The following is a 12,822-nucleotide window of genomic DNA, read 5'->3' on the forward strand; positions in this document are numbered from 1 at the left end:
TTTGTATAAATGGATACTGTGTTTATTTTAGCGATAATTAGGTTACTTTTTCCCCTACCTATGCTGATATCCTTGAGAGGCTATTTTAGCTTTACCCTAGCGTGTAGGTGAGCTCTCGGGCTCAAACCGAAGGTTTTGCTAGCACTGGCCCTAGCAAGAGCAGTGCTTCGCTTCTACCACCAGATCGGAAACGCGACCCACTGAGAAGATCCGAACTCAGTGGGCTGTTAGGTTACTACTTATGCATTATTTCATATATAGTCGTACTCAAAAACGAACTTAAAACGTGGACAATTTGTTTACTGCAGCTAACCGCAGCTACTCGAGGTCATTGCACTTACCAAAGCATATAAGTTTAAGATCACCATTATTTTGAATATTGTGGTTGTATAGTGTGAATAAAGTAGTCTTTTATCGCCTTCGAAGACGAGTACACGAACTACACCGTGTGGTCACCGTCGTTCATCAGTATCAATTAACCAGATAATCTTTATTAATCTCGTTTATATGTTTGAAAAGTTCTGCTTAAAGTTTCTTTTTTTTCCCTACCTAAGAGGCAATTCCATCTTCGTGCGACCGGGATGTTGACCTCACGGGTTCAACCTGAAAGAATTTGCAAACACAAGCCCTATTAAGAGCAGTGCTTCGCAGAATCTACAACCGGATCGGAATCGGGACCCATTGAGAAGATCCGGCGAGGAATTCAGTGGGCTATGTCGACGGGTGAAGCTTTTCAGAAACACCGTAGTTTATCGGATCATACCGTGATACATTGACTACTTGTTGCATACAAAACAACAAACGTTCGGTACAAAAACAGCAATATCTAAACCGGAAATTAAACGCATCGATTACGATACGATATGCGACATGATCCAACAAATAACGCAGTATTAAGGACGTCACTGATATCTGAGATTCGCTTCCACTGAATAGAGTTCTTAGAACATAGGACGTAAGGGTTAAATTTGATTGATAGTGGCGTGGGAACTGGTCGATGCGGTTGTAGTAGAGACGTAGAGTACCGTACTGGATATATTCTGTGATTTTTTTTGTATGTATGTGATACCTATATGTGGGCAAACAAACTCAAAGACTATCAGGTGGTCTGTGGAGTCCATAGATATCACAACATCTGAGATCTCATTACCTAAACATTCAGGATAATTACGCCAAAATCTCATTTAAATCTCGAAGCAAAAACATAAGTTCCACATTTGAAATTATTTTAAACCATATAAAAGGAGACGGAAAATCGTGGGCCAAAAATGTAATAACTTGGAATGTAGTCTAAAAAATTTGTCATATTTTTCTGCTCTACTCGTTTTGTATCTTCGACGCATTTTGAGTGTGTATCTATCGGGCTGTTTTTATATTTTCAACGATCACTGCTTTATTATTACGGATTCCAACTCTGCCAGCCTTGTACGACAATTGCTTCTACACTGGACACCGAAGATCGCTCACGCGTTTGACTTGAAATTGTTGCATTGGATACTGTTGCAATTATGGATCGCTGTGTGAATTGTGGGATAGCAATTCCATATTCCATACCTGATATATATCATTGATATTCATTCATAACATGACATTTAAAAGATTATCCAATGGATATAATAAGCATTTACTTATGCTTAAATAAGTTATTATTCAGCTCTTTTAAAGAGATTGTAACATAACCTAACTTTTACTAAATCTTTATTAACTCGGCTCTCAGATTGAGAAAACTTTTATAATTTTCAGCAAGGTACTGATAAATCTGAATCTATTAATTCATATTAGTTTCATCAGGTTACATTCGGGCCCAAAAATGTATGTAATCGTTTCAGTCTCCTTTACTATTTAAAGTATTTTAAAGTAATATTTCGTGACTAACGACTTGAACACGTGTTCACGGTCGATCAAATAGGTGCTCGTGAATCACGGATCAGATAATTGACCGGCCGGACGTCTTAAGGTACAAACGATTCAGTCATTTTCATTACGAAGTTTTACGAGCACTCAGAGCTCACACATACGTCACTTTCCGAGGATCTGGTCATATTGAAAACCTCTTTGAATTATAAGTCTCACGTCTTTTTCAATTACGTGACTAAGGATGCATACTCTCGGATACACTGTTTCAGTATTTTTTTACACACTTTATATTAGCTTCACTTGTATGTATGTTTGTTTGTAACTGACTCTTTTAGACGCGATTTTGACCCACTTTAAACGGCCAGATTTCATTCAAACTTTGTAGATTTATCGAGGACCGATGACAATACACTAATTTGATAAGATTATTCCATTATTCAATTTGCAAAATAAGATTTTTGCCAATTTATATAATTTTTATCTATAGTCGATAAGGCAGGAATTGATGTTATTAATAGTTTTAAAAGTACGCTTTATATAAAATTCAACTAAAAAATAGAAAATAAATTTTAACATTATTTTTTTATTGCTTAGATGTGTGGACGAGCTCACAGCCCACTTGGTGTTAAGTGGTTACTGGAGCCCATAGACATCTACGACGTAAATGCGCCACCCACCTTGAGATATAAGTTCTAAGGTCTCAAGTATAGTCACAACGGCTGCCCCACCCTCCAAACCGAAACGCATTACTGCTTCACGGCAGAAATTGGCGGGGCGGTGGTACCTACCCGTGCGGACTCACAAGAGGTCTTACCACCAGTAATTACGCAAATTATAATTTTGCGGGTTTGATTTTTATTACACGATGTTATTCCTTCACCGTGGAAGTCAATCGTCAACATTGGTTAAGTACGTATTTCATTAGAAAAATCGGTACCCGCCTGCGGGAATCGTACATTGGTGTCGCTACATACGAATGCACCGGACGTCTTATCCTTTAGGCGACGACGACTAAAATTGATTTTTAAGATATTTACGCGACATTGACGAATCCGAAGCTACGACGGCTTTTTAAGATATTATTGAAATAATAATTCTTCTACTCATATCTGTCAGAAAAATATTTATAACTGAAATGGTTAATAACGATTTTGTTTACAGACAGTCCTCTGTACAGGGGAAACAAACGACAAACAATGATGCTCGCATGCACTTCAAGATCGTGGGCCACACGTCAGGCATCATACCGCAGCTGGCTGTTTTCCTGGAGAAGCTGGGATGACACTCATTAGATTACACATAAAATAGGCGCAGCTTGGAGGCGACAATTTGCAAGACTGTCCATTAGCTGTATCATGGTTCTGTTACATTACAACCATCAAATTATAGGCCTCAAAGCTGTATTAAGGAAAGTTGGTGTTTTTCGTTCATTTGAGTCCGAGCCACAACTAATTAAGAATTATTATACATTATTATTATTATTACTTATTTCTTTGGATATATTATTTTTGTGTTCAGTTTACAGTATTGAACACTTGACTTAATAAAACAAAAAATAATTAATTACTACAAGCAATCATGACTAAAGGAAAAAAAAATGCTTTAGCTTTTAGTCTTGATATGTACCTTAGATCCTTTTTTAATTTTATGTGTAATAGTTTATGCTAACAAATGTACAATCATCACAAATTATTTCCACCTTAAACTAATTAATGAAAGTGTATCACTTTATTTTGAATTTTAAAAATGCATGACTTCAGGATTGCCGGAAAAAACAGCATTTAAATTTTTGTTACTTGTAACAAAATTAAACCATAAAGTATTTTCGATAATTATGAATTTTCTTTAGTTCTATAACTATGTTGCATTCACCGACAAATTCACCGTCAATTATGAGACTGACATGAGACCTTATTTGACTATATAAAGTGGAGTCAATGTGTTTAAAGATTATACAAAATATGCTTCACTATGCAAATATGCATGTATTATTTTTGGGCCAATGTTAGTCTTTTAAAATGCAGTATTTTATGATTATACAATATGAATATTTGAGAATTATCATAGGATATTTCTTAATGTGAGGAGTTAACTTTAGCCAGGAACTGGGATAACAGTTTAAAAATAAGATGGAAGTGTGAAGGTAGTTTGAAAAAATTGTATTTAGAATCTATTCAATCTTCAATTTATATTTGTAAAATTTTTGATTTCATAAAATCATACAACTCGATTTATGTTTGGTCTCTACAGATTTATTTATGGTAGGCTGCGGCTTGGCTCTGCCCCTGGCATTGCTGACGTCCATGAGCGACGGTGACCACTTACCATCAGGTGGGCCGTATGCTCATCTGCCTACAAAGGCAATAAAAAAAAATTAAGTTTGATAAATATGACGTACTTACTTGACTTCTTTGGAAACAGGTAGGTGATTGATTGCAATTATTGTTATATTTCAAACTTCACCTATTTAAACAATAGTTCAAATCTAAGTAAATTTAATATTCGACCGTTTATTTATTTTAAAATTACATAAAACTTTTTAAACGATGCAAACACGAAAACCAGTACCACGTGAACCTAAGCGGATTAAAATTAACAACAAATGTACGCAAGCAGGTACTTACATCTGAGAGTAAAGTTCCTCGTAGCAAAGCTTTACTACAACTTTTACGTCACACACTAAAAACGCAGATTTTACTGATAAGTCTCGCTGACACTGAAAATATTGTTTCTTTTTTTTGGTATTTATACATCTAACAAAAACTTGGGTACACCATGGTGTGGAACGTAAAACGCATTAAATTTGTATTAGGCTACTTCGTGTACTACCTTCCACTTCGTAGTACCACTATATCCATCCAGTCACACATCACATTACTTGAGCAAGCATAGCTCGTTTGATCACAGTAGATATACTGATATAGCATCAGGAATGTGTCATTTTCGGCTACATTCACGAACGCAAAGCAGACTTACTTCGACATTTAGCTGACTGATATTATTATTATTTTTAATTTATGGCCTGGTATCTGGACCTTTAGGCCAAAGCTAGCTGACTGACTGACAAACTTTTAAAGTTGCCAATGCCAATTTTGAAGTGTTAAACGAGTGAAAAATGAAACAGCTTTAGTAATATTAAAAGGATATGAAAAATCGACTAACCAATTTTAAAAAAGGAGAAAATACGCACAACTCAAATGAATTAACAGACTGGTTAACAAGATGTGTTACTGATAGACAGTGGCTTGGTTGGCATTGACTATACAGCCTTTGTGATATTCCTGATATTCACAATGAAAACAGAACGATAACAGTCTTTTAAAAAATGTATTTTAAGTAAGTACTGTGATTTTTATGAGAAACTTTCATGCTTTTTGTATAAACCTACTAGTACTATTACTATCAACCCAGAAACACCTGGTGATAAAACCTGAGCTCACATTAATTCTCGAGAGTTTTCGCTCAGATCACTGGAGCTCTTCACCAGATTAGAACCCCGTAAGCTCTCTTACTCGCTCGGAGAATCTAGTATAACTCCTCGAGGCTACTAGAATAGGCAGGAAATAAAAGTTTAAGTTTTTTTGTAGGAGGGCAAGGTGTCAAATTGTACGACTTGTTTTAAAATAGTGTTTTTCTAGGTTCCAACATCTAATAATCACGGCGTATTCACTATTAAGTATCTGTAAATGTGTAAATCAAACTTAATTATTAAATGTAGCATCTCTGGTTCTCTCTCTTAAACCCAACTCTTAGTAGATTCCTCCAATTTTCCTGATACGCTATTTCTTTCTAAGCTATCCCATTCAACGACTACCATATTGCTTAATCTCATCTCAAATAATTTCATTCTGATTCATTTCATTTCCCATTCTACAACCTATAGCTTCGCCATTTTCTGACAACAGATTTGCTGGCTTGTCTAATAAACCAATTAAATTACCTGCTGAGAGTATAAACAGAATGTTAGACTTTTTGGCGAGAATGCGTGGAGCGTGTGTAAAATTTTTGGTTTTGTTAACTTGGTGTTTCTTCAGGTTCTAATGTGTAGTAACTGTATTATATTAACTATTTAGCATCTGTGAAAATGACAAAATGTTGGAAATTTGAAGTCGTTCGTCAATTTTGACATAGCTGTTCAGGTTCTTCGAAAAAGTCTACCGAAGTCTTAGCAGATCATCACCATTTTACTAAGACTTTATTACAGAAGATGGGCATCTCGTTTTACTTAATTTCATCCCAATTTATTACAGTCTCAAATAAATCAACTTCACTTCGTTTCGTTTCATATCAATTCTCATATAATAAAAAATAAAAAGATCAGGCTATAGTCTGATACTGTTGCCTTTTCTGTTTGAAAAATGGAACTACACCACTACTGACATAATTCTGTCAATGTCAATGTACAGTTGACAAAATGGTACAAAACAAAGTTAACAGCAACATAAACTGACGTGTACTATTGCAAATAATATTGAATAAGATAATTAAATGTTTATTTGAACATTAAATAATGTTAGAAACGGAAAGACTAATTGATAATTCCGCGCAACCAACGACAAGTGCGGAACAGAGTTCAACTGAGACAGCATCCGCAGAACGTGAAGCATATTTTCAGGCACTACGAATATGGATCCAACAAGCACAATTATATCAGAATTTAACGTGTTTCCCTTATTACATGGTTACATTCCAAGGTTTACAGAACCACCCCACGAACGTACCGTTACTTAATAATAATTATCAGTTTCAAGGCCAACAATTCCCATTTCAAGTTCCGAATGCACCCAGGATTGTACCAGAAGCCGCCCAACAAGTTGCTAGCTTAACTCCTGCCGAAGGTATAAACATACCTCTTTGTTAATTAAACGTTGTATGTTATTTTCAATCAAAAATAAAAGGTCAGGCTCATTAAAGTCAATTCAAAGCCCTTAACTAAATTATCAAGAATGGAATATATAATGAAATCACCTTATTAACTCTTGATACATGTTCCAAGTTGCTTATTAGTAATAAATAGAGCTTCTACAAATCTGGACTATTAATAGAAATCTAAAACAACCTGTGGCTTATTTTCACTAGTACTTATTTATGTTAATAAAATACTGCATGAAAGTTATAGATGTGTGATTAATACTTATATTATTTAGTAAATAAATAAATAAAATAAAAATCATTTAATTCAGACCACCATAAGTCTATATGTTGTAAGTAGAGTAATACTATTAGTATTATGTTAGTAAATAGAATTATGTTAGTAATTTTAAAATGAAAATCAAAATTAGCAAAATTATTAAATCATTTAAACACTTAATTCATTATTTAATTTGTAAAATTTGTTTAATTTTGTTTTTACTAATGTTTATTACACTTTTAGTGATAGCTCGTCATGGTGGCTATGAATATATAATTCCACCTCTACATAAAAGGCTGATAGCTGAATTTATAGATTTTTTACTACTTTTTGTATTGAAGTTACTTGTTACATTTGTTGCAGTCGATACACTGGAGATAATGTGAGTATAATAAATAGTTTTAATTGATAATATTAACTGAAAGGAGGTGGGTTAAGTTTGGACGTTTTTTAACCTTCAAAGTCATAAAAATTCAAAACCTTATTCAATCAAGCTATTATGTTTATGTGAAGATTAGGTTACTATTTTTGCATAGAAGGGTGATCAAACTCAGTATCCATCTGGTGTAGTGTAGACATCAGAACATAAGTACCAAAACTCACCTTGAAACACGTGTAGTAGTTGTGGCCTACAGGATAGACTACCAATGTGTTCAGGTGAAGCAATACAATGGTGTTCAAACCCCACAGACAGGTACCAATTTTACTAATGAAATATATACACAATAAATGCTCACTATTGATTTCTGTGATGAATAACATTGAAATAAAAACCAAATCCACAGAATCAGAATTTACATAATTACTGGTAGGACATATTATGTGAGTCTGCACGGGTAGGAACCACCACCCTGCTATTTCTGCCATGAAGCAGTAAAGCATTATGGTTTGAAGTGTGGGGCAGCCGTTATAACTATATTGAGAGCTTAGAACTCTGATCTCAAGGTAGGTGGCGGCATTTATGTTGTAGATGTCTATCGGCTCCGGTAACCACCTAGCACCAGGTGGGCCGTGAGCCCGTGAGAAAAAGATGCCCGTCGGGGGGATTCAAACACCAGTGCATCGCTAGATATCATTGCACCGAACGTCTTATCCTTTAGGCTACTTCATGAATTCCTTAGACACCCCTATAGGCCTGCTTAGTGTTAAGTAATTACTGGAGTCTATAGTCGTCAATAAAAGGTAAATGTCATCACCCATCTTGGAGAAAAAGGATCAGAGTCACCATTCTAAACTACAAAAGCTACCCTGCCCTACAAACTAGAAAGCATTAATGCTTTATAGCAGAAATAGGCAGGGCGACTTTATCAATTCGTACTGATTCACAATGTGCCCTAGCAGCCGTGCACTTATTGGTACATTTATACTAATACCTTATATCAGAGGAAAGTGAAAGGAAAATTTGAAAATTAACTATTCAACTATTATAGAGATTTTGTCCCTAGTCTCTAATATTATTTAACTAAAATAAAGAATATTTTTTTGTGAATGTTTTATTAGACTTTAAAAATGTTATTTCTTTTTTGCAGTGACACAGAAAAATTTGATTTCCAGAAATTCAGTGAATATTATGATGATTATAAATCTGCAATAGAATTCACTTCAGGAATATTGTTTCTGGAAATCGTATATAGGTTACTAGTCTGTCTATTCGAGGTTAGTATTGTTTCACTGAATATTGTAATTTTTTCCAGCTATGAACACAATCTGAGCATGACCTTTTCATATGTTTTTATTTTTACTACACATGTTGCTTTAACTGATAATCATTTATGAACATAGATCATGTATGAAAATACATAACATAGAAATTTGTTACATTAAATGTTGGAGAGGATGACTCCAATCATCACTCCTCATTTTAAAACTGGGTTGGTGTGCGCCAGTAAAACCCTAACGACTGGCGATGGTCGTCGCAGTTACGTTGCTCCGTTGGCGGCCATGGTCTGGCAACCACTTAAATCCCTCCTACGACTCGGCGGCGACGGATCGGTTTATATAGTGCAGTACTAATCTTTCAATCAATAGATCCGATGCTAGTTTGCTGATTGCCCGAGTAGAGGAGGGATCTCTCAGTCATTTGGACCGTCATTCCAGTACGGTTCGCATTGACCATAGCTTAAATCTCCAGGTCTGAGGGCGGTTTCTTGTTCATTATCCACTTCGATAAAGCGGCACGACACGAGAACCCTCTCATCGTGGCCGCCGGTAACTACATTCCCGATCCTGCGCAAAGAATGGAAAGCAGTCGACGTCGCCCCAAACACGTCATTTCGGATCCTCCCGATCCACTAACGGTGCTTTTAGGTACCTCAAGCACCGGTCACCGTTCTCGTCGGACCCGTCGCTTGTGACGAAGGGCTCGTCGAGTAAATTAACCCTCAGACACAGCCTACTGAGTTTCCCGACGGATCTTCACAGTGGGTCGCGTTTCCGATCCGGTGGTAGATTCTGCGAAGCACGGCTCTTGCTAGGGTTCGTGTTAGCAACGTAGTCAGGTTTGAGCCCCGCGAGCTCAACTACTAGTTAAGGTTACGCTGAAATAGCCTATCAAGGCTATCAGCTTAGGTAGGAAAAAAAAGTTCATTATGCATACTCCTAGTAGCTGGCATAAGTATCCAAGCGTCGAACAATTAGCATATCATAACGGCACTGATTATTTCTAGTAAAGTTTTAAGGTGCCTATTTCTGCCGTGAAGCAGTAATGCGTTTCGGTTTGAAGGGTGGGGCAGCCGTTGTGACTATACTTGAGACCTTAGAACCTATATCTCAAGGTGGGTGGCGCATTTACGTTGTGGATGTCTATGGACTCCAGTAACCATTTAACACCAGGTGGGTTGTGAGCTCGTCCAACCATCTAAGCAATAAAAAAAAAGGTGTATACTACCAATTAAAAATCTTCAAAACCTGAAAGTCCAAAGTCGCGAAACCTAGATTTTGTTTACTTGAGTAAAAATGGGATTTTGAGGATTATTGGTACTAAGATTTTCAGTTTGGGGTTATGATCTGTAATACAGGTGTGTGTGTGTGTGTGTGTTATTTGTCCCATTATTTTTTTGAGGAGTATGAATTTAAGTTAGCCCCCAAAAATGTATGTAAAATGTATGTATAAATAATAATAAATGTATGTATTTACAAATTGCCTCCAAAGATGTATAAGTAACTAAATAATAAGTAACTTTAGTTACTTAGAGACTAAACAGACTAACTAAGATGTAACACAACTAAGATGTAACATTCATTTTAAAAGTGATTTTCTTTTATTTTCAGGCTATTTGTTTATGTGGCAACGTGGGTCAGATAGGAGGAGCGACACCTGGGAAAGCTTTACTAGGACTTCGTGTAGTCACTGCTTCGGCCATATTACCCGTAGAGGGACGTCCGAAAGAGACAGTAGTGCTCTACCCGGGCAGACCCTTGGGGTTTCCCCTGGCATTACTAAGATCACTGTTAAAGAATTTCTTGATTTCTCTTCTGTTCCCACTATGCGTTGTTATGTTTGTATTTAAACACAATCGTACCGGTTACGATATTGTTTGTGGTGTCATTGTAGTCGAGGAGAACATGTTCCCACCCAGGAGAAATGCTGCATAAAAATATCTATAGCTTTTACAGTTTTATGGTTCTTAAAATAAATGTTGTACTTTATATAAAAAAAAATATAAATTATTTTCATAATGAAATGCAGTCATTTTGTGGCTTGATTACAATCGTAATATTTATGGAAAGTAGTACATAATTTCAATATTTTAATAAAGACAACTACTTACAACTAAGGACGTGAACTTATATGCGTTTTTTTTGTGAGATTATAATCACTCAACCTGCATCCATCGATCTGAAATAATACGAACTATGAAGTCTTTTTTGATGTGAAAACTTCTTTAGCCGCGTTGTACATTTTTTGGTGTAGGGGAAAATCTTATGGGTTCGCGTCACCAACATGCTAATGTTAATCTTATATCTATATTTATTATTAAATTTAATATGTGGACTGAAAAAATCGTAGGCTCACACATAAATGGCACTACTATGATTAAATCCATGTGATTTTTAGTTAACCCTAAACTTCAATAGAAGCGTGTATAAAATTTACAGCTATGGTATAATAGCCGGCAAACTTCTTGAGCATTTGTTGACGTAGTGGGGGTAAGTTCGCGCATGGTACACTCACATGCAAAAACATTATTTACTCTGCGTCATAATGCAATTAAATTATTAAAATTAACATATGTATTTATTTATATATTTATTAGAACATCAACAAAAAATATAGGTTAATAATTGTAATAATTTAATCTTGAGGTAAAATAAATATTCCTTCTATTAAGTCAAAACTAGAGCTGTTGCCAGGTCTTGGTTAAGTTGAAGCGAAGCTGGTATTTGTGTTTTTTTTTTCGTTATCATAATCTTGTCCATCATCATCACTGTTTTCATCACCCGAGTCGCTATCATCGTGATGAGTCGACATAGGGCTCATCGGTGTAGTTTACAACTCGGTCGGTTCGGTCTACTTTTTTGTCTATAATTAATAATTTTTTGAAGATATTCGATTCGCAGTAATCGAGTGTAACTTTTTCAATTATCCGATTATTTTCTGTTTTTTTTTCCATCTGAAGCCAAGCTCTTTCATAATTCGTAGTAAGCTTCATACCGAGCCATTAAAATTTATATCTTCTTTAAATTTTTCGAAGCCTTTCTACGGTACGGAGTTTCGCTGCTTGTTATGTAGTTATTATGATTACATCTTTTTATTACAGATTGAACGAAACTATCCATTCCGGTAACTTTGTTCTTCCCTGATCTTTTATTACCCGGAGTCCGAAACACGGCGAGCAAGCCAGAGTCTTTAGCTTCGTTAATAATGCACCTAACAGTACTCACGGATGTTTTTGTTGCTTCCGAAGTCTGTTTTATTTTTTCCATGTCATTCTTTCCCTGTTTTATAATGAAGCAATATACGTCGTACACAAATTTTCTACCCTTTCTTTTAAATACTACACCAGTTTGTCGCGACATAGTGTATTTTTTATAAAAAATCAACAAACACTCAACAAATAGCAATGGCAACAAAGTCAACAAGCAATTATAACAAATAACTTAACGATTAATAACGATAGACTTTTCACTGTACGCAAGCGTACTTTTGGGAGCAAGCGGAACGAGGGCGCGGTGCGGGACGCAGGGTTCGACTGATCTACCAATAACGCGCTCGATACGATTTCCCCTGCCGTCGCGCCTCACCCTCACCACCAAAGTGATCTAAAATTCGGTTCTGCGCAGTCAAGGTCATTTGCTCAAGAAGTTTGCCGGTTACTATACTATTAGTTTGTCAGTTATATTCTTAGTGTTTTGAGTGAAGCAAATTTAATAAGTTTGAAAGAAATTGGTAAGGAATTTCGTGTGTTAATAAGGCATTGGTTTTTAGCGAAAACAATACTATTGAAGTCAAGGCTTGGCTTGATAAACATTATTCGGACTTTGCATCAGGAAAATCAACCGTTGAGAAGTGGTTTGCTAAGTTTAAACGAGGCGCAATGAGAATTGAGGACGATGCACGCAGTGGACGCCCCAAATAACCAAAGAAAATATCAAAAAAGTCCACAAAATAATTTTCGATAACCGATCGAAGTGAAGATGATTGATATATCTGAGACCCTAAAGATATCAAAGGAACGTGTTAGATATATCGTGAATGAATATTTGGGAGTCCAATCGACAGTCAGCCAAGTGTACTGCACGTGATGAACCGATTCCAAAGCGTGAAAAGACGCAAAAGTCGGCTTCCAAGGTTATGTTATCCGTATTTTGGGATGCGCATGGTATAATATTCA

The 12,822-nt window shown here is 35.9% G+C and overlaps 2 protein-coding genes across 6 annotated transcripts in view; one reads left to right on the top strand and one right to left on the bottom strand.

Moving 5' to 3' along the window:
* Positions 1 to 4,922, bottom strand: part of LOC101742650 (beta-arrestin-1-like) — a 92,158-nt gene extending 87,236 nt beyond the window's left edge. For 2 of the 5 annotated variants that reach the window (XM_062668421.1, XM_038010810.2), the window contains exons 1-2: positions 4,482 to 4,913; positions 4,260 to 4,320 (exon numbers count right to left, since the gene is read on the bottom strand). The gene's annotated coding sequence lies outside the window, so the exon portion shown is untranslated. 5 annotated transcript variants of the gene reach the window in all.
* A 1,279-nt stretch (positions 4,923 to 6,201) lies between these two features.
* Positions 6,202 to 10,773, top strand: LOC101742511 (protein FAM8A1). The gene is made up of 4 exons (XM_038011242.2): positions 6,202 to 6,695; positions 7,232 to 7,370; positions 8,518 to 8,644; positions 10,259 to 10,773. Exons 1-4 carry the CDS (start codon positions 6,368 to 6,370, stop codon positions 10,580 to 10,582), a joined length of 918 nt encoding a protein of 305 aa, XP_037867170.1. The 5' UTR covers positions 6,202 to 6,367; the 3' UTR covers positions 10,583 to 10,773.
* The last annotated feature ends 2,049 nt before the right edge of the window (positions 10,774 to 12,822 follow it).

This window comes from Bombyx mori, chromosome 5 (genome assembly GCF_030269925.1).
Source record: "Bombyx mori chromosome 5, ASM3026992v2".
Taxonomy (NCBI): Eukaryota; Metazoa; Arthropoda; class Insecta; order Lepidoptera; family Bombycidae; genus Bombyx; species Bombyx mori.